Source organism: Periplaneta americana, chromosome 13 (genome assembly GCF_040183065.1).
Source record: "Periplaneta americana isolate PAMFEO1 chromosome 13, P.americana_PAMFEO1_priV1, whole genome shotgun sequence".
NCBI lineage: Eukaryota > Metazoa > Arthropoda > Insecta > Blattodea > Blattidae > Periplaneta > Periplaneta americana.
Window position 1 is genome coordinate 120,458,510 of NC_091129.1, and position 27,168 is coordinate 120,485,677.

The following is a 27,168-nucleotide window of genomic DNA, read 5'->3' on the forward strand; positions in this document are numbered from 1 at the left end:
AGTTCCATAAATCCTCTGTCACCAAGTCCACTCACTTGAAGTCCATTTCTGTTTTGTTCACACAACTTTCATGTCCACTATGTAATCTCCATATTCCATAATGCCCACTTAAGGTATACTATAAAATGTTCATATTGTACATCAGTGATGTCAAAGCAAGAGCATTTTTCTGACCTTGACGTCGTGCGCGGGCATCAAGCGCTAAGCATGGAAAGAGGAAGGGTTGTGTATATGAATAAGCAGCCTGTAGGATTAAGAAAACAGTGGTGCAGAAACTTCAGACAGAACGTGAAATTTTATGTCGTTATTTTTATATGGCTTCGTTCTGTTTGATATTATCGATATTGTCTGTAAAACAAAAGTACTAATACCAATTTCTTAATATTGCAGTTGTGTTTTAAATGTTAATAACATAATAAAGAGTTAAGAAGGAATAGTCACATGAATTCCATAGTATTACAACTATACTGTACTAAATGGATGAAACTACAAGAACTACAAGAACGCAAGAGATACCGGCTAGAAACCCACCTTAGCATGTGCGATACAACTGTCTCACCACCAATAACAAAAGTTCTTCTGAAGCAATGTTGCATAAAGGAATTTCACAGATTCATTACAGATGTATTTAAGACCTTGTAGAAAATAACAATATTTAGTAACAATGTCCTATTTATTCTTTTGGAGCCAAATTTGTAACTTTTAAAAGTATAGTCATCATGTTGAAGTGTATGTGTTGTAGAGGATGCTTGATTTGTTCTGTATGTGAGTCATAGTTATGGGATGCTTGATTGTGTTTGTGTGACTATTGTATATTAATTTATGATGTATGTTAGGGAAAGTTGCTTAATTGTGTTATAGAGTACTGCTATAAGAAATGTTATGTTTATGTGTTGTAACTGTTTTTTGTATGTCTCAATTGATGCCTGATGTTTGATTTGCAATCGCAATGTTTAAATTACGGATTGTTTATGTTTTATTTCCATTGTGTAAGCTAATTTATGTTTCTTTTCAAATTTGTTTTATGCTTAGGCCTATTTTTTGTGTAAAATTATAGCCCTAGCATACATATGTAAAATAGGGCTACCCAACAATACAATAATAATAATAATAATAATAATAATAATAATAATAATAATAATAATAATAAATGGATGAAATACATCATTCATAAAGAAAGTTATATCCCAAAAACAGAGATTGAGTATGACATGATAAGTTGGAATTTATATTGATGGTACCTTTAGCCTTATAAAAGTAACCAATAAACCAATCAAAACAATATTACAGTACAAAGCAAAGTTACCCAGGTACTGTATCTGTTTTAAGTGTAACTAATATTACATAACAAAACTCTTATCGCATTATGCTTTTAAGGTGATATTTGTGAGCAACTTCCTATCATCAGAATATTAAATTATTTTCTCGAAATGTGCTGAAGTTATAGAGCTGACATTTTTACAGCACATGGGCACGTATCTTTTGCTTATGATGTAACAGCAGGTGCTTTGTTAATTTTATTCATTACCTTACAAACAATTTCCATGCGAATATTTTCAAAAATTTGAATACACTATCTTCAGTAATACGTATTTACGGTATATTAGATTTACGAAAACATTCTGTAAGGCTACTAAATAAATAGGCCTATATCTGAAAATTTCACTTTTCTATACGAAAAGTTGAGAAAATATTTCTTTTGAATAAAAAAAAAATCAAACTTGTGGAAAATGAGCATTAAAATTAAAACTTATATTCTTATAATCCATTTATACTTCTCAGGAAAATCTAAAAATTAACATGGATACAGTTTTAATAAGTTCTCTTCCCTTTATCCATTGAATCAGTGCTGGCCTCCCCTGTATATAGCTCGACCAAGCGGCATATACTACTTCTTTCGTCTGTCTCTTTCCTTTCCGCTGTAAAGCGCTCAGGCTCTCCTGAGCTCTAAAGCGCGCGCTTACTCCTATGGGCATCAATTGACATGACTGTTGTACATTGTCCCCAACCCCAGTCATTGTAATTTAGTATAAGAAACCATACAGACGTTAATATGAAATTCTAGTGAGACGAAGTAGTGATAGTTAATTCAAAAAAAGGGCGGACAACTGTATTTTACTTTTGTTATCACCATCATTCCTACAGCAAGAATGGTGAGAAAAAATGATGGAGGTGTGAAAAGAGGGACATTTGCGACGAATAAAGTCTCAAAAATAGAGATACAGAATATATTCAAGAGTTTAAAACAGGAACAAACTCGTGTCGCTAATGTGGAGTTGCTACACACCAAAACTAACCTACACAATCGATCAATGAACTTTCACACTATCAGAATGATTGTCACTAGTGAGAATTTTATTGTCGACAGGAAGCAAAACATGGGACGGCCCTCATTTTTTACAACAAGAACTAACATTCGCACGTAAGCCATTGCGAATTGTTCTGTGAAGTAAAAAGGCAGCGAATTTCTACGAACTGTGTGTGAGGTTCCAAGAATAGATTTAGCAGACCACATGCGTTATCCGATAAGCGATGCATTTCCTGTTAAGATTCGCAGAAAAAACTTCAATGTGTCTCATCCAAGTAAGTACACACATGCATGTCTATCTTCACGAGGAGAAGTACGAAAAAAATGAAAGACAGTGCCTAATATCATACGCTATCTTATTCTTCACTTTTTACTATCATTTCTTCTTTCTGTTCATTTCCTCTCGTTTAGTAGCCCCTCACATTTGTCGCTCTTTTGCCACTCTTGTTCTGAATTTATTTTCCTTAGATGTTTTCTCATCTCAGTTCTTCTCTTCATTCCTTCCCATATTCTTTCATTCCACAGTTCTTATATTTATTATGCAGTCCTTATTTTCACAATCTGAGGTAAAGTACCTAAATAAGAGACAGGTTCCTAATAAGAGATACATTGTTAACTTCTCCGGTATAATTTTCCATCTCTCGACAACTATGGTAAATCAATGTTTGTGCTTCTAAGGCATCGTGTTCTTTGTCTAACCTCAGTTCAAAGTAAGCAACGAAGCTGAGAGCAAGCAAAGTAATTTTTCACATTTTGAACGTTTTGATGGTTTCTGTTGAGGAAATGAACAGCAGTTAATGTAAGGAACAACAAAGTTATTATTAATTTTATAAAATTGCTGGGAAAATGTTGCATATAATAAGGTAGATTGCTAGTAAGAAAGATGATAATTTTTGACCTTGGGTAGCTATTTCATTTTTATTTATTCCGTTCCCTAATAAGAGATACCTAGGGGTCGTATTAAGAGATAGTATCTCTTATTTAGAACCCTTATTGGTTTTATTATGATGCTCACTTTTGAGGATTTACGAAAGGCGTTAATGCTTCCAGTCGTCAGTTTGTCTGCCATAAACTACATACTGTAAAAACCAATGAAAGATTATTAAATACTTAAAAGGTCAAAATACAACAGTGTTCATAAGTGAAGATTAAAAATAATGGAGATAATTATTACAGTTGTCTGAACACTATTTATTGATAAAATAAATAAAATAAGATAAATAAAACTGGTTAGAAACCATACATGTTTCGGGGGCTATGCTCCCCCATCTTCAGTGGTTGTACCGCGACTACGGTGTAGATGTTCTACCGCGTCCTCTTTAAGATACGACTACACCGTAGTCGTGGTACAACCACTGAAGATGGGGGAGCATAGCCCCCGAAACATGTATGGTTTCTAACCAGTTTTATTTATTTTATTTTATTTATTTTATCAATAAATAGTGTTCAGACAACTGTAATAATTATCTCCATTATTTTTAATCAATGAAAGATTAATTGAACTATTAATTAAATTTAATTACGAATTAGGTCAATCATTAATTATATCCATTGTCCTCAATTATTCATTACAAAAATTACTAACTGAAATGATTGTTATCATTATTAATGATTAAAATTAATTATTCATTGAGATGACAATAATACCAATAGCTAAAATCAATTAAAATTGGCTAGTCCGACAATATTTACCTTACTTAAAGCTGAAAACATAAGTACGTAATCGTAAAATATTCTTCACATATTTCAAATAAAAATCTTGTGCAATTATTAAAACTATTAAATTTAATTTTGATTCCTGGTCTCGAAATTTCGTTGGACCTGTGTAAATAATGCCACTACAGCCAGTGCCAGCGTTTGTGGCGCTTTTCCTTGAGTAAAAAGTCAGTCAGTGAGCACTTGTTGCCAGTATAGCTGAGAACGGTAACACCCAACACGTCATGTAAGCAATCTGCCAATCACAGTTGTCAGTCTTATTGGCCACTGATTGCGTCAAAGACAAGACACTCACACTTTGCGTTTCTGGGATGTGTCCTTGAGTACACTGTCTAGTCAGTGGCATCTGTTACCATTTCGGCTGAGAGTGGTACCGTCTCCTAAACAGATGTGACGTCAACAATCTGCCAATTACAGTTGTCAGCTTTCATGCCCACAGACTGTGGCATAGATAAGTTATTCGCTCTCAACGTTCCCATTACTTATTTCACGTGCCAGAAACGGTGACTTTAGTTATATCACAGTTACAGACGCAGCAGCAACCACCTCAAGACCCGCAAGTTTCAACCAGTGAGGAGTCGCATGTAAAGTATCTAGGGCAGGAAAAGGAGCTATCATAATATCAACTCTCTAACAGAAGCAAATGAGAAAGAATTTAGATAAGAAAAAACAAAGAAAAGATGGAACTCGCAAGAAGTTGTTCGAAAAACAACAAAAACCACAGGAAAACTCAGTCCAAGAAGCACTGCTTGAGTTCGTCCAGTAGTGAAGAATCCGATGTGGAAGTGCAATTAATTAACTCTAGTGACTCGGAATATGGAGAAAATTATGATGTTGGAGAGTGCTTGGATCTTTTTTCAGAGGACATTAGGGCCCAGGGGGGAGAAATAGACTCAGTGTTCAAAATGTCGTCGTTGGGCACATGAAGGTGCGGCTCTGATGAAGAACTTTTCATTTGTCCAACTTGCTCAATACAGCGAAATAAGAATTGTGTCAATTAAAGGGATCGCAAAATAAGTGCAATCAACTTAAATTTAAAATATGGAGATCGAAGTTTAATATTCTACCATTTATTCTTTTTCTAGTAAAATATTGACGTTAGCAATAGCAGCCTAAGTAAGATTAGTACATTCATCTCCGATTTTACCGATTTTGTGTTATTTTCGTAAACCATCTTAATTTCACTTCGAAAGATTTCAAATAAACGACAGAATTTCTGTTGAGAGGACTTAGACCACTGTTGCACTATCTCCTTTAATTTTAAAATGTTCCTGAATTTATTAAAGTATCTACGTGATTTAAGAATGTCATATATTGCTTCAATTTTCACCCAATGATAATAATTTTTGTCCATATTGAAAAATAAAGTTAAATAACACACGTATCTCTTATTTGGAACCTCTTTCCAAAACATCATTATTTCCCAGTTTTACTTCTTTTTATAATTTAAAATAATAATAAAACCTGACTAAAATTTGTATTGTCAATTCTAAAAATAGACGAAATGCTGTATGTATTCCACTCATTCAGATTAAAAATGTCTATTCCCATCCTCATTTATAAGCAGTTAAAAAAAAGTGTCTCTTATTTGGGTACTTTACCTTATTAGTTTTCATCCGTTCTTTAATTCATTTCAACTTCGTTGTATTCATTTTTTTTTTAAATTTTCTTTACTTATTCGTCATTACTTATTCCTCTATTTCCAACCCAATTTCTTTCTTTTGAATTTTTCTGTATTTTCAATCACTTTGTCACTTCCTTTTCCCTTCTCTTCTGCTTTCCATTTCTTCATTTTCGTATATTTCTTCCCTCCTGCAAATTTTGGTTGTTTTCCCTATTCTTCATATTTCTTTATTTTTTTCTTTATTCTACTCACCTTCTTTCCTTGTCCCTTTGTCTCTTATTTTCTTATCTTCACTTTCCAATCTTTTTCTTCCGATTTCCTTAATTTTATATTTTTTTTCCTTCTGATCCTTTTTCTATTTTTTTTCCTCTTTTCTGTTTCATTCTTTTCCCTTATCTTCTTCCCTTGTCCCTTTGTCTGGTTCTTTCTTGGCCCTATCCTCTCTTTTCTCTCCTTCTTCCGATTTGCTCTCTTTTATACATTTCTCACATTTTACTCATTTTCGATTTTTTCTCTTTTTCTGTTTCATTCTTTTCCCTTATCCCTTATTTTCTTTCCTTGTCCCTCTGTCTGGTTCTTTCTCCCCTTCTCTTTCGCCTCTTTCTCTTCCCATTTGCTCTCTTTTATATATTTGTATCCTTCTCCTCCATTTACATTTTTTTCTTGCAGCTTCATCATTTTTCCTTATCTCCATTTATATTCCTACCTTATCCCTTATCTTCTTTCCTTGTCCCTCTGTCTGGTCCTTTCTTCCCTTCTCTTTCGCCTCTTTTCTTCCCATCTTTTATATATTTGTATCCTTCTCCTCCATTTCCATTTTTTCTTGCAGCTTCATTATATTTCCTTATCTCCATTTATCTTCCTACCTTATCCCTTATCTTCTTTTATTGTCCCTCTGTTTGGCTCTTTCTCCCTTTCTCTTTCGCCTCTTTCTCTTACCATTTGCTCTCTTTTATATACAGTATATTTGTTTCATTTTCCTCCATTTCCATTTCTTTCTTGCAGCTTCATTATTTTACCTTATCTCCATTTATCTTCCTAACTTATCCCTTATCTTCTTTCCTTATCCCTCTGTCTGGTTCTATCTTCCCTTCATTTTCGCCTCTTTCTCTTCCCATTTACTCTCTTTTATATACTTGTATCCTTCTCCTCCTCTTACATTTCTTTCTTGAAGCTTCATTATTTTTCCTTATCTTCATTTATCTTCCTTCCTTATCACTTATTTTCTCTCCTTGTCCCTCTCTCTGGTTCTTTCTTCGCTTCATTTTCGCCTCTTTCTCTTCCCATTTACTCTCTTTTATATATTTGTATACTTCTCCACCATTTACATTTTTTTCTTGCAGCTTCATTAATTTTTTCTTATCTCCATTTATCTTCCTTCCTTATCGCTTATCTTCTTTCCTTGTCCCTCTCTCTGGTTCTTTCTTCCTTTCTCTTTCGCCTCTTTCTCTTCCCATTTGCTCTCTTTTATATATTTTTCCTTGCAGCTTCATTATTTTTCCTTATCTTCCTTCCTTATCGCTTATCTTCTTTCCTTGTCCCTCTCTCTGGTTCTTTCTTCCTTTCTCTTTCGCCTCTTCCTCTTCCCATTTGCTCTCTTTTATAATTTATCTTCTTTCCTTGTCCCACTCTCTGGTTCTTTCTTCCCTTCTCTTTCGCCTCTTTCTCTTCCCATTTGCTCTCTTTTATATATTTTTCCTTGCAGCTTCATTATTTTTCCTTATCTTCCTTCCTTATCGCTTATCTTCTTTCCTTGTCCCTCTCTCTGGTTCTTTCTTCCTTTCTCTTTCGCCTCTTTCTCTTCCCATTTGCTCTCTTTTATAATTTATCTTCTTTCCTTGTCCCACTCTCTGGTTCTTTCTTCCCTTCTCTTTCGCCTCTTTCTCTTCCCATTTGCTCTCTTTTATATATTTTTCCTTGCAGCTTCATTATTTTTCCTTATCTTCCTTCCTTATCGCTTATCTTCTTTCCTTGTCCCTCTCTCTGGTTCTTTCTTCCTTTCTCTTTCGCCTCTTTCTCTTCCCATTTGCTCTCTTTTATAATTTATCTTCTTTCCTTGTCCCACTCTCTGGTTCTTTCTTCCCTTCTCTTTCGCCTCTTTCTCTTCCCATTTGCTCTCTTTTATATATTTTTCCTTCCAGCTTCATTATTTTTCCTTATCTTCCTTCCTTATCGCTTATCTTCTTTCCTTGTCCCTCTGTCTGGTTCTTTCTTCCCTTCTCTTTCGCCTCTTTCTCTTCCCATTTGCTCTCTTTTATACAGTATATTTGTTTCCTTCTCCTCCATTTCCATTTTTTCTTTGCAGCTTCATTATTTTCCTTTGTCTCATTTATCTTTCTTATCCCTTATCTTCTTTCCTTGTCCCTCCGTCTAGATCTTTCTTCCCTTCATTTTCCCATTATTTCTCTTTCCATTTGCTCGAATTAATACAATTCTTTTCTTCTCGTGTTCTATTTCCTTTCCATTTCATTATTGTTTCCTCATCTTTATATACCTTCTTCCTTTCTGCCTCTGTAAGGTTCTTTCTAATCTCTGTTTTCCTTTTTTCCTTCCCATTTGCTCTATTCTATATATTTCTTTCCTTCTCCATGGTTTATTTTTTCCTTTTTCCTCTTATTTCGTTATTTTTTGCTTTATCTCTGCATATGTTATTTTATTGTTTCTTTCTGTCTGGTTGATTCTTCTCTTCTTATTTTTTTGTTTCCCATTTGCTCTCTTTCATATATTTATTTCCTTAGTACATATTTTTAATATCTTCCCTTTAATTCGTTATTTTTCCTTCACCTCTTCTATCTTCTATCCTTGTCCCTCCGGTTCTTCCTTACCTTAAGTCATTTTCTACCTCTCCTACTACTTCTCTTTTCCACTTTGCCTCTTTCGTTTATCTGTCCTCTATATTTCTCTCAACTTTTCCTCATTGCGTTACAGCTCATAGCAGGAAAGTACAATCTATATTTTCAAGGTTGGTAGCAGGAAACAACGCTCACTGTTGGCTGTGATAATATAGCTTCGCGTTGCGGATCGCTGCGAAGTCGCGGACCGGCCTCTCAGCATGCCGGTGCACCTCTACCACTTCGAGGGCAGCCCGCCTTGCCACTCGGTGAGGCTGCTGGCCAAGACGCTGGACCTCGACCTCAACCTCATCTACGTCGACTACCTCAAGGGAGAGAACATGGACCAAAAGTTTGGGCAGGTCAGTGAACGCAACGTGACTTCCCTTTGTTTATACACAACCTCTATTCTTGAATTGTCATTCACAAGACATGCATACAGTAACATAATTTCGTCGGCTTAAACCAAAACACATTAAGTAATAAATAGGCCTATTTAATTCTGAGAAAAATGCTTAAATAATGTAGCCTACATAATTTGTGTCTATAAACGTAGAATTGGAAAACTAAATACACATAAAGAAAAATAATTATTAAAAATAATATTTTGAGGAGTCACTAATATCAGAAGAAAAACGCCCCTTTCTCAGAAGTAATATTTTTTACTTAATGTGGTTTGCTTGTAAACCGACGATACATTCCGCTTTGTGTATTGCAGACAAAACCTTCTGTATAATTCCAAATGTATCATTTAAATTCATTTTTTTTTAAGTTGGACTGTTTAAGCAGATGTCATAAATTTCTCTGAGATATATACAAAATAGTAATTCGTATACAGCAAACCCCCTTCCCGTAATAGATGGGAATGCGTTCCGAAACCCACCGCAGATACGCGAAACTATGGATGACACCGAATCCTGTAAATAAGCCCTTTTTCGTTAACATAGAAACATACGATAAAGTTTAACTGACAAGTTACAAACAATAAGACATTAAAGAAGCGCCTGATAATACTGAAATAATAAATGCGTTATATGTTATTACAAGTTGTGAACACGCATGCTCCCAGTCTCAACGCAAATTTTATTGAACCAGGTTGAGGAGGGAATCTTTCTAAGTGTCCAACTTGCGTACTTCATAGTTAAAATTTGATGAAAATTGATATCTTATAAATATACAATAGGTAAGGCTAAAACACATTTTAACATTCATTTCCCTAAAAAAAAAATACCCAAGTCTATTTTAGTGTGCGACTAAATTCCAAAATGTCTATACAACTCTTCAGATTAAAACGGCTAGGCGCTAAAATGCGCAAAAAAAAATGTCGCCATGGTTAACCGCGGATAACTGAATCCCTGATACAGATTCCGCGGATAAGGAAGGTTTACTGTACTCTCATTATTACTTACTTACTGGCTTTTAAGGAATTCGGAGGTTCATTGCCGCACTCACATAAGCTCGCTACCGGTCCCTATCCTGAGCAAGATTAATCCAGTCCCTACCATCATATCTCACCTTCCTCAAATCCATTTTAATATTATTCTCCCATCTACGTCTCGTCCTTCCCAAAGGTCTTTTTCCCTCAGGTCTTCCAACTAACACTCTATATGCATTTCTGAATTCACCCATACGTGCTACATGCCCTACCGATTTCAAACGTCTTGATTTAATGTTTGCAATTATGTTAGGTGAAGAATACAATGCATACAGTTCTGCGTTGCGTAACTTTCTCCATTCTCCTGTAACTTCATCCCTCTTAATCCCAAATATTTTCCTAAGCACCTTATTCTCGAACACAATTAACCTCTGTTCCTCTCTCAAAGTGAGAGTCCAAGTTTCACAACCGGTAATACAACTGTTTTATAAATTCAACTTTCAATTTTTTTTTAAGCAGACTGGATCACAAAAGCTTTTCAACCGAATAATAACAGGCATTTCCCAAATTTATTCTGCGTTTAATTTTTTCCCGAGTGTCATTTATATTTGTTACTGTTGCTCTAAGGTATTTGAATTTTTCCACCTTTTCAAAGAATAAAGTTCCAACTTTTATATTACCATTTCGTACTATGTTCTGGTAATGAGACATAATCATATACCTTGTTTCTTCGGGATTTACTTCCAAATCTCTCTCATTACTTGCTTCAATAAAATTCCCGTGATACTTTTAGTCTTCAGAAATATTTTTTATATTCAGAAAATTCGTTATTTGAAAGTAATACAAATGTCAGTATATTGCAAAAGGATCATAAATATATTACTCTATTTTCAAGTAAGTACCATTCAAATTGTTGAAAAGAAGTATGTAAAACTAGTTGTTTCTCTGAATATTCGTCTTCACATAAGATTGACTGTAGAACTAGTGACGGGTGATCAAAAAAAGTCTGGGAATACTATCTGCACATCACGCGGCCTTTGGTAGACATTAGATCGTTCCTAATATTATTTGCTAAACATCATATTTTTGCTTTAAATAAAAAATCAGACGAAGAACAATGTGTTCAAATTTACCCGAAACTTGTCCTTTTCTGTGGGTTTTCATTACAACTAATTATAAATAAATTATTTAATGTAATTTATTTTTTTCCATACTATTGGAAATATACTGCAATATAAACATCATGATTTGAGTCAGTGTTACTGATACACAATAGGCGGGATTTTGTTTAAAATTTTAATGCATCTAGGAAAAAAATATCTTCCATTACATTACACGCATGTAATTTTAGAACCTTTAAAAGCAGTTAAAAATTAATGACGTGAAAATGACACATGTCATACTTTCTCTTATGTTTTACGCGTTTTGCTATCAATTCGCAGGTGATATTAATGCCTGTACTTTATTCGTCTGATATTTCTTTTTTTTACCTGGTTACTTTACGACGCTTTATCAGCTGCTAAGGTTAACTAGCGTCTGAATGAGTTGAAGGTGATATTGCTAGCGAAATAAGTCCAGGGTTTAACGCAGAAAGTTACTCAGCATTTGCTCTTAATGGGTTGAGAGAAAACCCCGGATAAAAACTCAACCAGGAAACTTGTACCAACCAGGATTTGAACCCGGGCCCGCTCGTTTCATGGTCAGGCGTTCTAACCGATACTCCACAGCGATGGACGATACTCCTTACATGATGAAATTAAATAATTTGCTTTTGATTAAAGTAACAAGGTACCTTTCGTTTTCTGGAATAAATTAAAAAGACAACTTTTATAATCTCAAAAGTAGTATAACAAGTGTATTTACAAATTGTACGGTTTATGTAGAATATCCGGGCAATGATATCGCTCTGACACCTTTAGAGCATTATTGATTCTATGTAGGTGAATTCCCCCACGCATAAGAAAGGGGTTCAATCCTATTGATCAATTTACCGGAGTGGGTAATATCTTACAATGAAATTGCAACGAAATATATTATTACAATAGTCATATTTACAATAACAATTAAGAAAAATCCCAGTATACAATTTTTCTCCTTCATCCCAAAACGATATTCTACCGCAAAAGGTCTCTATCCATGGCATCTTTCTCATATAGGGTCTTTCCCTCCATGCTTCATCGCATGGATTCATCCAGTATTTTCATGATCTGCCTTTTCCTCTTTTCCCTTCCACCTCCCAATTCAGTATCTTCCTTGGTCATGTTTCGGCCCCATACAACATAATACTTTGTAACGGAGTCTGAAATATAAGTTTTTGGGTTGTGTAAAATATTCCTATTCCATAAAGTGGAGTTTAGCATACCGGTACCAAATATTTCTCGTACCGTTCATTAGACTTATTTCAATTTTCTACCTTTGTTCTTGCGTTTTTCTCCAATAGTAAACCAGGATATTTGAAATATTCAACGTTTTATTATTTCTACTGTATCACATGTTAACTTTACTTCTATAAGAAAGGTTTACACAAAATAATGAGTCACATGAAAGTAGGATACATTGCATGTTGCTTAGCGATAAAAGTATAGACTTCGAGAATTATGTGTTAACAGTTGAAATTGTAGGTTATTGCGGAAATGATTATTATAAAAGAATTACAGATAACAAACATTTGAGGAATATATACACTCGTGGGAAGAAAGAAATGACTGCCTTAACGACGTGTTCACGCCAAGAGCTGTACCATATTCAATATCACATATTCAATTTTGTCGGAATTTACCTCTAATTCCTACTTTCCATATTCTTCTATCAATTATCTTATCTTATGTGATGCATCATCTACTGTATCTCAACCTCTGAAATCCTTACCTGATTGTTCGTAAATAATAAATTACAGAAATAATCTCATGCAAATTGAAGTTCCATACAGACCAATCTCTCAGACACTTGATATGATTAGAATAAGCAACAACTTTGTAGAAGTTCTTTAGAAGTGCAAAACTCTTCTTAAACACGATCTCATCTTAATTTGACATCTACTTTGTAGGATATTAATATTAAAATATTTATAATTTTATCATTCATACCCACTTCTTGTAATACTGTATGTTCCGTAATAAAATTCTTGCCACACTTTAATAATAATAATAATAATAATAATAATAATAATAATAATAATAATAATAATAATAATAATAATAATTTGATAACCGTAAAAACACTAAAATCATCCGATTTCAACTAAAATGCCATTTGTGTATATGATCTCAATGTTTACCGTTTCACTGAAAAATAACTACATTATGTGTATAATTTATCAAAAAAATGATCGTAAATATAAATTAAATCCGACAAAACTTTCAGGAAAAATTGTTGTATACAGACAGACAGACAGACAGACAGGCAGGCAGGCAGGCAGGCAGGCAGGCAGGCAGGCAGGCAGGCAGGCAGGCAGAATATCCCAAAAAAATCATTTCTGGTATCAGGAATATCGAAAATGTGTAGTTTCACGAAAATCTTGAAATTTGTAGGCCTATATAGAGTGAACCGTAAGTAATAACATTAATTCCAGGAAGTTACTTTTTGAGATATTTGAAAAAAAAAATGTTTCATAGAATTTTGATCGTTTTTTTTTCTTTCTTTTCGAGATAAAATTTGTTTTGTATGAAATATTTCATAGCGTGTTTTGGGAAAGCCACTGATTTAATTCCCAATATGCTCAGTCAGTTGAACTTCGTAAATCTGTGACTAGGAAATTAAGAGAGAAATTAAGAAATGCAGAATTCGAATCATGGAAAGTAATGCCTGGAAGAGGCAGAGGTGTAGAATTGTACAGCCAAGTACCTAAAGCCAACGCCTGGATTTTTCATAAGTCTGGACTATCTACATCTGAATGGGTAACCTGCCTCAAAATGAATGCCAATTTAGCAGCAGTTAGAGGAGTACCTGGTCGCTCTTTGGACGGATCCCGGTGCAGACATGGCTGGCCGGAGACTGAAATCCTTGCCCACGTCCAAGGTCAGTGTAACAGAGGTTTACTCCTCCGAAATGCCAGACACCATCATGTTCGATCCTTAATTGCAACTGCTTTAAGGAAAAAGTCTTGGATAGTCAGAAGAGGAAGTTTTTTGCCTTGCTACTAATGGCTCCTCTAGACGTATTGACATCATAGCGTATTCCCAGACTACTAAGAAAGGATATATAATTGATCCTACCATAAGGATTGAAACGGGGAGTAGCCAGCCGGAGGATGTCAATAAAGAAAAGATCAACATTTATCTGCCAACAGTTGATTACTTCAAAGCAAAATACCAGCTTGAAGACATTGAGGTGATTGGTCTTCTTATTGGAACTCGTGGTGTGATTCCCAAGTTCTTTGAAAGCTTCAGGAAAACTTTTGAACTACCACAGACACTTACTGCTGACATCATAACATCAGTTTTGAAACGCTCTTGTCAAATTCTGAGTCATCATATTCACTCTGTTTAATTTTTTTCTTCACTTTATAATTCATATGTGTTTATTTTAATTTTCTTTCTACAAAACTTATGTAAACATTTAATATTCTAAAATTCATGTAGGATAGGAGAGTATATTGGGTCCTTCTGGGCTACCTCCAATGGGACGCAGTTATTATCTAAGGAATAATAATAATAATAATAATAATAATAATAATAATAATAATAATAATAATAATAATAAATATTGAAAGAATTCTAGTCTTGTCCTTCAAATATACAGAAATTTGGTCCAAACAAATGTAACTTTTCGTTCTGAAAAGAAATTGTACAATGTTGTACATTTGTTCCAATAAAATTTCTTCACATTTAAAGGACAAAGTTAAAATTCTTCCAATCATTTATTATCATTATACACTACATTCTTAAATTGACTGAGCTTATTGGGAATGACATCAATGGCTTTCCCAAAACACGTTATAAAATATTTCATATAAAACTATTTTTATCTCGAAAAAGAAGGAAAAACGAGCAAAATTGTATGAAACATTTTTGTTTGAAATGTCTAAAAAAAAATAACCCCCTAAAATTAATGACATTACTTACGGTTCACTTTTATATAGGCTATACATATATGCAGATTGTAAGTGATAATCAGACATCGGATTCTAGGGCAAATGCCTATTTTGTTTCTTTAGGAGAAAAGTAAAAATAATTATTAATATTTGTGTTTCATGGAAATTGAAAGGTATTCAAAGAGTTTTTTAGTGCCCTAAAATGCCCTAAAACGGTTATTAGAGCCTAATTTGTTAATATTCGCCTAAAAATGCCTAACTCACTGTAAAGTTTCGCATTTTACTCTTACTTTTTATAATTTATACATGCATTCACTGCGAAATTTAAGGCATTTAAAAAGTGGAAAGTTTGCTTCACACCGGCCATGAAACCATTGATAATGGAAACAAAATGTTTTGAATCTCACGACACTCCCAATAGATTTCACCGAATTTAACATGTTTGGAGGCATAAATGCCGACAAAGAACCAACCTTAGTTTTGAAGCAGGCAACAATCACAATATGTGCTGCTACCGATTCAGAGATATACTATACTATAAAAATGACTGTTTTCGGTCTGAAACCGATTAGCTGTACTGCCCTTCAGAGTGTCATAAAATCACAATTTTTGGAGAAAGAGTGTTTTTGAAATATTTATGAAAAGTCGTAAAACTGCGAATTAGTAGGGTACCCCGTTACAAAATATTTAAAAGAATGGCCCTCCTAGTGTTAACACTACCAGGAAATGCAACAATAAGTGGAATTTGTATTTTTGTCCAATAGAATCTCAATAACAACGGTTCATTTGAATGCTCGTTAACAGTTGCTCTTTCCCTCACCTTATTTGTGTTGAGAAGTTTTGAGCGGTAGGACGTTTTCCTGTGAAGTTTAACGCGATAATGCCGAAAAATATAAGTGCAAAATCTACATTGATCCGGCAATGGCTAACAGAATATTCAGGATTCACTTATGATGGAAAAATAATATTCTGCAAGATTTGTAGCAAACAGGTATGTAACAATAGTTGAAATATATAAATTCTATTAATTTTAATGAGTAGGCCTATAATATTTATACATTGACTGAACTATCCTGAGGTATAATTCTTTTTAAGACCACTACACTTTAACCTTTTCCGATAGTTAAAGTATTTGCAGGTCATTAAAATTTTGATTGTTCGAACCCACTAACTTTGTGATAGAAATACGGCAATACAACAATTAGGATTTTATTTTAATTCAGTTTACTTTACATTTTTAGATTTCGCAAGAAAAGAAGTGCCACCTAAAGCAGCATGTGCAAGGAGCGGCTCATAAGGCTAAAGCTCAGCAGAAAAATCAACTGCAACAAACTTTACTAACACAGCCTACTTCATCCAATCTCAGCAGCAATTTCTATGCTGATTTAACCAGAGCGTTTGTTGCTGCTAACATTCCCTGGAATGCAATTGAAAATCCGGTTTTAAGACAGTTTTTACAAAAATACTGCAAACAAAATATCCCATCTGAGTCGACCCTAAGAAAAAATTACTTAGAATATACAATGAAACTTTAGCTTCCATTCGGGAGGATATAGGTGATTCTTACATATGGGTCTCTGTGGATGAGACCTCAGATCCTATGAATAGGTATATAGCAAATATGGTAGTAGGAAAACTTAGTCCTGATGGACCTTCGATTCCACACCTCGTATGTGTTAAGGAACTTTCGAAAGTGAATAGCCAAGCCATTGCTTATTTTGTAAATACAGTCTTTATACTCAGGTAATATAGACGATTCTAAAGTTCTGTTGTTTTGTACTGATGCTGCCTCATACATGGTTGCTGCAGCTCCACTTCTTAAAACATTTTATCCTAACCTCACGCATGTAACCTGTCTAGCACATGGCCTTCACAGGGTTTCTGAAACAATCCGGAATGAATATCCTCTTGTCAATTCGTTTATTTCTAACACAAAAAAATGTTTTTGTAAAGCCCCATCCAGGATTTCAATATTCAGAGAGAACTTTCCAGATATCCCACTCCCACCTCAGCCGGTTGTTATACGATGGGGAACCTGGATTCAGTCAGTGGTGTATTATTCTAAGTATTTTAAAGAAGTGGTCACAGTTATTGATAAATTACCTGAAACTGATAGTGCAGCGTGTGTGAAAGCAGTGAAAGATTGTCTGAATGATTCACGAGTGAAAAACGATATTGCCTACATAACATCAAACTTTTCTTTCATACCTGCAAGCATTGAACAATTAGAACGTGAAAAACAATCTCTTTGTAGCCAAATAGCAATAGTAAAGGAAGCTCAAGTGAACATACATTCTGCTTTGGGCGAAACTGGGAAAAAAGTTAAAAATAAGTGGGACAACGTATTAAATAAGAATGTAGGATTTTCATTGTTGGAAAAAGTATCAAGAGTGATATCGGGGGAAAGTGTAAATGTTCCAGTAAGTATTGATGTCTCTATAGTACCTAATTTAAAATTTGCGCCTCTCACATCAGTTTCGGTTGAAAGACAGTTTTTCTGCTTTCAAAATGACTCAGTGACAAAAGGCAAGGGTTAACTGTGGAGAATTTAGAAAAAATTCTGGTGGTGTACTGTGCAGATAATTATAATAAAGTCTGAGCATGGAACTGAATTTCAATAACTTAAAATGAGTAATCCTGATATCAATAATCATTATTTCATTAGTTTCAATATATTAAATTTGTGCAGCTCTGTTTATAAATATAATATAGTATTCTTTTTTAATGTTTAAACATACTTTTTTGTGCGTATTTTAGTGTATAACTAAAAATTTCAGTGAAAGAAATAAGTATGATACCTTGATGTGCCTAAAATGCCTATTTTCATTAAAATAGAGCCTAATTTTACAAATTTTGAGCTTATTTTAGGCGCCTAAAACTGCAATTTTTAGTGCCTAAAAATCCGATGTCTAGTGATAATATAACTGCGCAGATTGAAGAGGAAAACAGAATACATTAAAATAAATTAAGAAAGCTATTATGCGTTTTGTAGAATTAAGTACATGGTCTAATTATTAGAATACTAGCCGTACCCGTGCGCTCCGCTGCACCTGTTAGAAATAAATATAAAGTAATTACATAATTAAAATAGGACGTTTGATCCAGGAAATAACTTTTACAACAGCGCAAGATAATCTGCTTCGCTCAGTACCCAATTTTTTTGCATTGCATTTATTGCATATATATATTTTATGTATTTTAACACGATTCAATTGAGCATAGTTGAAATTTGAATTATAAAATAATGGATTGCTAAGCTAACGTACTATTACTGCATACTAAATCAATACACTCTCGTTGTTAGTTAATTCTCTGAGATTAAAATGAGTGTACATAAATATTATTTTAAGAAATACAGAAAACGAATATACAAAAGAGCCTATCAAATTTTCTGTGCATAAGAAGATATTTTAATCTTACCTGTCCTCGATTTACTCAGACGTTACTGTAATAACATTATAGCATTATGTCCATCTAGAGAAACTACACTTTCCAATGGTGAAATAATAATTAATTATACAAATCGGTTAATTTAGCTTCTGATATTACTTCATACAAACACAGAAACATTCTCTGTAGGCTATGTTTAATAGCTTTCGATTGTTGATGTCCAAGGCCCCTGTTTCGATTGTTGTTGTCCAAGGTCCCTTATAGACGAAGTCATTTGTTCTTAATTCATTGCACCGTCTTAGATGGCGTTATTTTAATTTTAAAACTTATTTATCTCATTAAATATCAGTCCTATCAAAATTTTGTAAAGAATAAAACTTATCGGAAATCATTTTCAAAGAAACTTTTGTTATGTAACATTTTTCACAAAAATTAATAATAAGCGAGATATTTCGATTTATTTAAGTCAGGCCCCCTTATAACCCCCTTTTAAATAAAGTATTTTGAATGCCATATAGCCTAAAATCTAAGTTACAACGAACTTAATTTATATTCCAATTTTCATATAAATCGGTTCAGCCATTATCGCGTGAAAAGGTAACAAACATACAGACAGACATACAAACAAAAATTTCAAAAATGCGATTTTCGGTTTCAGGGTGGTTAATTATATATGTTAGGGCCAATTATTTTTGGAAAATCGAAAATTACCAGAAAAATTTCGGCTACAGATTTATTATTAGTATAGATAAGACAAAGTCTGCGTAACTTAGCAACAGCGCATCGGCCGCTCACTTACAAATACACACACGGTCTAAGGTCTGAATAGAAGCATTTCGTCCCTTAGTCAATCCAGCATGCTTCCAGACTTCCTAATGGCAGGAAATAACGCTACGTGTTAATCTTTTTATTTAATTTGTATGAAAACCGTCCATTTTATTGAAAAATTGCAAAGGGATAAATCATTTCTATCAGTTTGTCTGATGATAATAGTAAAAACAGAATCACACGGATGGAACTTACTGAGTAAATCAGTGTTAACATTTAAGGGAAATTTTTTCTCTGAAAAATATTTATTTGGGACTAATACGGTATTAGAACTTTATCTATCGAAGGGATAAACTGCTAAAATATCCACAGTTATGTCCTGGGAGCCTGCCCTTATGGCGAAACATTGCGTATACATAGGCACCATGCAATTAGAACTAAATTGGCCGATACCCTTAGAAAACTAAAATACACCGTCTATGAAGAAGTCCACGGAACCGCCGACAATGGCAGTAACAGACGAATTGACATAATCGCCATTAGCGAATCCCTGTCTCAGGGTATGATAAATCGACCCCACCATCAGGTTTGAAACGTACAAAGAACAGCCCGAAGACGTACATGAGGAGAAACGAGCAATCTACGTTCCAACCATCCCGTATTATAAAGATAAATACCAACTTCACGATATCAGTGTCACGGGATTGATGTAAGACCCTAGGACGGCACAAATCTTTTCTAAATGAACTGGCCCTCCTCATAATTAGAGAGTCAGTCAAACTTTTACGGAACCACCTATATGGACTCTAATTCAGTGTATGGAAAAAATTGACGCACCATTATCATTTTTCTTTTTCCTTCTTAGCTTTCATTGATTCTTTACTTGAATTTTTTTTTTCTTCTGTAAACTGTCATTGTTTGTTTGTGTATTTGTTTGCCTTTTTTCTTACTCTTTTAGCTCTCATCATCTATTTGTTCTTGTATTGTTTTGTATGCTTTGTCTAATGGCAGCCTCTAATTTGAGGAAGCTCCGATAAATAAATAAAAAAAAATACTTCCACCCTCTGTAATAAATATACCATATACTTTAGTATGATTTGCAACCTCGGAATAATATTTTCTCTTAACACTTCGTTTAGTGAAAAATAAAAATTATTTCAAAAATAGATTATTTTACTGTTCAATCCTGTTTTCGTTTTTTAATAAAGTTTCCAAGAATCATTCAGTTCATTCATTTATTGAATTTTTAACTTCGTCTTTCCATTGCACCACACCATTTAATCGACACCACTAAGCAGGAATGCTTTGGTTCATCCAATTACTTAGAAGTCTATTAAGTTGTCAGATGGTTTCGTAAATGTAAATTGCATCAAAACAGTGGGTATTTAGTAGATTATTTAACGACACTATATCAAATACTAGATTATTTAGAATCCATGGAATTATTGGTTATAGAGAGATGGTATTTGGTGATATGAACCAAGGATTCATCAGGAATTATTTTACATTCACTTTGCAGTTGAGTAAAACCCCAGAAAAAAGCAAGCAATTAATAATAAGCCCAAGCGAAAATCGAACCCATGCCCGAGAGCATCCCAATCAGCGATTTCGTCTGCGTTATGCCGGTGGCTAACAGTGATGGTAGTGAACAATCCATCAAAGTTTTTTATTAATGTCTGCTGAGTTTTTTCCCCACTAAACAGAGTTCCGTCGATGTTAATACATTACAGTATGCGTGTAATCTTGTGTTCTTCAAGAGCGCGCTTCACTGCTGTTAAAAAGTGTCGTTTATGCCTACAAAATAGGAAACATGTTAGAAACCCCCACTATATAATTAGGATGACTTACGTTATTACCCAAGTCCCCCGATGGAGGTCACGGAAAGAGACATTCAGAGAGTCCTTCAAATGAAACAGTAAGTAAAACAAAGCTTATGACGTCATCACACGCATTACAACTGTACTTCCCCGCTTTCTTCATGACTTAGAACCAATCTTCCAAATGTTAAAAAGTCTATCACGAACAGTAGTAGTAGTAGTAGTAGTAGTAGTAGCAGCAGCAGTAGCAGCAGCAGTAGTAGTAGTAGTATCTACTGTAAGCTGCAGTAGTAGTAGTAGTAGTAGTAGTAGTAGTAGCAGTAGCAGTAGCAGTAGTAGTAGTAGTATCTACTGTAAGCTGCAGTAGTAGTAGTATCTACTGTAAGCTGCAGTAGTAGTAGTAGTAGTAGTAGTAGTAGCAGCAGCAGTAGTAGTAGTATCTACTGTAAGTGCAGTAGTAGTAGTATCTACTGTAAGCTGCAATAGTAGTAGTAGCAGTAGCAGCAGCAGTAGTAGTAGTATCTACTGTAAGCTGCAGTAGTAGTAGTAGTAGTAGCAGCAGTAGCAGCAGCAGTAGTAGTAGTATCTACTGTAAGCTGCAGTAGTAGTAGTAGCAGTAGCAGCAGCAGTAGTAGTAGTAGTATCTACTGTAAGCTGCAGTAGTAGTAGTAGTAGCAGCAGCAGTAGTAGTAGTACTACTGTAAGTGCAGTAGTAGTAGTATCTACTGTAAGTGCAGTAGTAGTAGTAGTATCTACTGTAAGCTGCAGTAGTAGTGGTAGCAGTAGCAGCAGCAGTAGTAGTAGTAGTATCTACTGTAAGCTGCAGTAGTAGTAGTAGCAGTAGTAGTAGTATCTACTGTAAGCTGCAGTAGTAGTAGTAGTAGTAGTAGTAGTAGTAGCAGCAGTAGTAGTAGTATCTACTGTAAGTGCAGTAGTAGTAGTATCTACTGTAAGTGCAGTAGTAGTAGTATCTACTGTAAGTGCAGTAGTAGTAGTATCTACTGTAAGCTGCAGTAGTAGTAGTAGTAGTAGTAGTAGTAGCAGCAGTAGTAGTAGTATCTACTGTAAGTGCAGTAGTAGTAGTATCTACTGTAAGTGCAGTAGTAGTAGTATCTACTGTAAGTGCAGTAGTAGTAGTAGTATCTACTGTAAGTGCAGTAGTAGTAGTATCTACTGTAAGTGCAGTAGTAGTAGTATCTACTGTAAGTGCAGTAGTAGTAGTATCTACTGTAAGTGCAGTAGTAGTAGTATCTACTGTAAGTGCAGTAGTAGTAGTAGTATCTACTGTAAGTGCAGTAGTAGTAGTATCTACTGTAAGCTGCAGTAGTAGTAGTAGTAGTAGTAGTAGCAGCAGCAGTAGTAGTAGTATCTACTGTAAGTGCAGTAGTAGTAGTATCTACTGTAAGTGCAGTAGTAGTAGTATCTACTGTAAGCTGCAGTAGTAGTAGTAGTAGCAGCAGCAGCAGCAGTAGTAGTAGTATCTACTGTAAGTGCAGTAGTAGTAGTATCTACTGTAAGTGCAGTAGTAGTAGTATCTACTGTAAGCTGCAGTAGTAGTAGTAGTAGTAGTAGTAGTAGTAGTAGCAGCAGCAGCAGCAGCAAAGATCTAGGGAGAGTGATAGCCTCGGATACAGTACCTTGAAATCCAGAGGTCTGGGATTCGATCTCCCGAAACGGTAATCCTGAAGTCTTTTCGAGATCTCCCTGACTCATGCCAGACAAACGCCAGGATTGTTCCTTAAAATATGGGCCACGACAGCAAAGTTTTGTATTCGGAACTGCTAAGTATTTACATTTGTATACATAAATATTTAGATAATTATGTACTCGTAAGTGTTTGTAGCGTATTTCTATTCTTACACTTATTTATCTTTTTTGTTATCTGTAACTGCCACTGGGTGAAAACCCATTCGCAGTTAAAAAAGATCATTCTTGTAGTAGTAACAGTAAGCTTGATAATAGTAGTAGCAGTAGTAACAGTAGCGGCAGTAATAGTAGCAGTAATACCAGTAGTAGCAGTAGCAGTATGACAAAATATTTCACAACATGATAAACTGAATTGTTACAAAACGAACAATAACGAAGGAAGTACGATCACATTCGTGACACTCATGTTTAATAAGTGGCAAGATTATTTTCTCTTCAACTACTTTTAACTTCATTTTCATTCTTGACTCGTTTATAAGAATCACTGTATCACTGAGAGACAAATCAGTACCATGAAATTTTGTTCTTTTCTTGCAGAAAAACCCACTCCACACCGTACCTACAATAGACGACGATGGCTTTATGGTGGCAGAAAGGTAATTTTTCACTAGTTATTCTTCTTCTTTGTGCTACTAAGCACTGCACCTTGCGTTTGTTTCAGCTTTCAGTTGTGTAGATATTTCCACTGTCGATACCAAATATTGTTCGAGTTTATATTTGACCTTCTGGCATTCTGTCAAGTTACAAATCAGGTTAGCAGCTTGTATCTGAGTCTTTCTACGAGTATATTTACATCCTCTTTTATTGTTTCCACTGAATTCGATTTTAACTTGCAACCTTGTAGTTTGCATAAAATTTCTCATTACAACTACTAACAGTAATTTTTCCGTAGCATATTTTTCTAGTCTATTCATGCCCACAGGCGAGTATTGATGGTAAAATATTTCGGAATATGTATTACTCGTATATGTCTTTCTCGTGTTAAATTTTATATTACCTTGTTAACATGTTTCAGCCTGCTATTGACCATCTTCAGAACTGGTTGTTGTTGGTCTTGGTGCCTTTTGTTTTGTTTTCTGTGGAGGTGTGTTTGTGTAGTGTAATGTGGAGTGAAACAGTATGTGTGTTCTGAAATTGAGATGTGTTGAGTATTTCATTTGGATGTATTTTTGTGTGTCTGTATATTTCGTATTGTTCTAGTGTGTTTAGTTTCTGGCTTTTTGGTTGGATGTGTAGAATTTCCATGTCCGTGCTGATGTCTCTGTATGTGTGGTTAGCATTTTTTTATGTCTTCTGCATATGTGGAAGTGTTTTGTAATTTTGTTATGACTGTGATGTGTTCTTTGTAACGTGTTTGAAATGATCTGCCTGTCTGTCCTTTGTAGAAGTTGTTGCAGGTGTTACATTTGCGTTTGTATACGCCTGTGTGGTTGTATTTGTTTATTTGTGTTGTTTGTGTGTTGAGACCAGCAACAACCAGTTCTGATGATGGCCAATAGCAGGCCGAAACTTGTTAACCATGTACGATAGAATTTAACACGAGAAAGACATATAATACATGTTCCGAAGTGATATAGTGTTAAAATTTGTGTAATCAAGATGTATGAAATCTTTCAATAAAAGTTTACTTTCTTGCAAAAGAATTTTTTTTTTTTTTGCTCCTGAATTTCCCGTAGCGTAAAACTGGTTCAGACTACAAGACAAAAATAAAAATAAAACCTTTAGATCAGACACCTTTTACATTAGTACGTCAACCGCAGTATAAAATAAAATGTTTTACAAGAATAATCACTTCTATGATTTTAATCGGAAGAAAATTCGTCAGTAACTTGAATTGATATGATATATCTATTATAGTTCACAGACAAAAAATTCACAATACATATAATCATTACATAATTTATCATTTGCATATAGATATACAATTTTTAATATAATTTCTAAACTTAACTATTTAATATACGATGTTTTATCTTACACTTGCGACTAGTTTTGTGCAAGACTCAACTCATTTTAGTATGTTGATACAATTAGTCTTTGTTCACTTGGCTAATATGTACTTCATATTTCAATCTGCAATTTGCAGCTATCATGTATAAATCTTCCGTTATTTTAGTATATTTAAACCTCTTAAATATATTATACATCAGTAACTTGTACAGTTCAGTCGACTATTTGTGCAATTTAGAAGTTTTAGAAATAAATTAAATTAAAGCCAAGCCTTTATGCGCAACATAATTATTATTAAAATACAATATCGTAATCGATTTCTTAATTTTGTAATATTACAAATTTCAAGTTTTCTTTTCTTAGAATTCAGATTAGACCTACAGATTTATCAGTAAAGTCTTATCTTCGTCCAAAATATGTATTATCAATTTCCTACCTTTATTCATACATTGCAAGAGTCAAACATTTATCCTTTTGTTGATATTACTAATTTTAGCCCATGTTCTTAGAAGCGGCACAACTAATCTCTCTCTTTTTTTCACTAGTGCTTCTTGTAATGCATCAGTCTTATCTTGCCTTGAGGGTCTTCTTTATCGGATAAATAAGAATTTTATATTGCAAACTTTCCTGCATTGACATTTCCTTATATGATTAAAAAAGTATAAATCCATGAATGAACACTTTTTTTTTTTTACCGGATGCAACTTCATCCTCCACTCTTCTGAAGAGCTAACTGCGGATTAGTACATGGTTCTGGCAAAGATAAGGAAAAACTTTTATAATTCGCGTCCTCTAGGCTGACTGATGAAAGCAGAAGAATCAATCTCTGATCATAAAACAGCTGTATAATTCATTGCATGCATAATGTTCTCAAGCAATATAACAAGGAAATTAAATTAAACTAGCGTTGTTATAAAATCGTGATTCATAGATTACATCTCTTTTAAGACGCTGAAGAGAAACAGCATCGACAGTATATTAAGTACGAGGAATATGAAGCGTGGTAACTCTTATGAAGTCATTGCTCAGAAATTGCTGTCCTTCCTTAAGGAGATTCAAGAATAACTTAAAAAGTTGTGTATAAAGTGCAAATTAAAATTAAGGTGACATTTAACATTTAATTTTTTTAAGGTGACATGTATTTATTTAGCCTGACGAGTTACTTCCTTGGTTTGAATTGTAAATTATTTAAAAATAGCGTGTAAGAGGGCCTTAGACTAGAAATGTTTAGTTTAAATGTAGTTCTGTTTATAAGTATGCATAAGGATGTAATTATTTGACTTATTTGAACTGTTGTATCAGTGAAGTGAGATGTTTCAGTGAAGTTATTGTTTTACAGTGCAGTGAATAGTTCTGATCAGTGATAATTTATAGCGTCAATGAAATGTGTTCTATAGTGTCAGTGAAATGGGTCATAGTGCCACTACAGTGAGTGAGATGAGAGTAAAGTGAAAGACTATTGAAACTTATGTAGAGCCTACACATAATTATGTAGGTTATATTGTAAAATTAGGTATTTTATTTATTGTTTTATTATTATTGTGTTAAATTGTATTGTATATTCTTATTGTATTGTGTATGAAATTGTATTGTGTATTGTATAATTGTATTGTGTATTGTAAATTTTATTGTGTATTGCTTATCATTTTATTGTGTATTGTTTATACTGTATATACCACTGCCACCGGGTGCTTGCCCACTTGCAGTGTCTTTACATAAAGACAGGAATTTGTGCTTTATAATGTTATGTCCATTTTTGTAGTGGCATTCTGAACTACTTGTATTTCTCAACTTTATCCGACTTTTCAAAGTAAAGAGTTAAAGTGAACGGGCTTCGGAAACTGCACACCAACATTTTCTACCTGGATTACGGCCATATGGAAACTGCACACCAAAATATTTTCTACCTGCTTTGCCGATACTATAGATAGTTTTAATTTTAATTTTGTTCGAAATGGAGCGTCTGTTTACACCTGAAAGTGAACGGGGTAATTTATTACTAGTATTTATAACGACTGTAAATTTTATAAAGCCAAGGAATTGAAAAACTATGATGTAATGTGGAGGTGTTGTGTTAGAAAATGCAATGCGAAAATTTATAGCTTGCTGAGCAATGTGGAAGTTATTAGAGAACGCGGTGGGTATAACATGTGGTGAACATTAGTATATTACATCGCCAAATAATTAATACAGCTAAGAAAAGAAAAGCCATCGATGTTGTTAATAGTATGTCACTAAAAATATTTCATGCTGTTTGTCAAATCTTGCCTACAGAAAACCTAAAAGTGCGTGACATATCTCGGATAAAAGATAAATACAAATCGTGGAGGAAACTTCAACCTATTCTACCTAAATCGCAACCCGAACTTTATTACTCAACGAAGCGAAGATTTCGTTATTTTCAATGATAAGAAGTCGGGGATTTCTTGCCTATGGAACTGGCTGAGGTAAAACCGATAGGTACTAGACTTGAGAAATTTGCAGATTGTTTAGCCTACTAGAAACGTAGCCTACATCTCCGAAGATGCAATTTTCTCTCCTACTGTATGGGGAGCTCTGACTGCATCGACCTCTTGCACAACAAATGGCTGTGAATCATTTCACAAGCATTTTAATTTCAGATTTTACAGTAGTAATCTTTCATTGTATA

General features: G+C 34.1%; 1 protein-coding gene across 1 annotated transcript in view; it reads left to right on the plus strand.

The window, feature by feature from the left end:
* The first annotated feature begins 8,640 nt into the window (after positions 1 to 8,640).
* The window catches only part of LOC138712309 (glutathione S-transferase 1-like), a 53,436-nt gene continuing 34,908 nt past the window's right edge, over positions 8,641 to 27,168 (plus strand). Inside the window, exons 1-2 of the mRNA XM_069843938.1 lie at positions 8,641 to 8,841; positions 23,106 to 23,164. Of these exons, the coding sequence (XP_069700039.1) occupies positions 8,701 to 8,841; positions 23,106 to 23,164 (200 nt within the window). The 5' untranslated portion in view covers positions 8,641 to 8,700. The remainder of the gene's footprint in view (positions 8,842 to 23,105; positions 23,165 to 27,168) is intronic.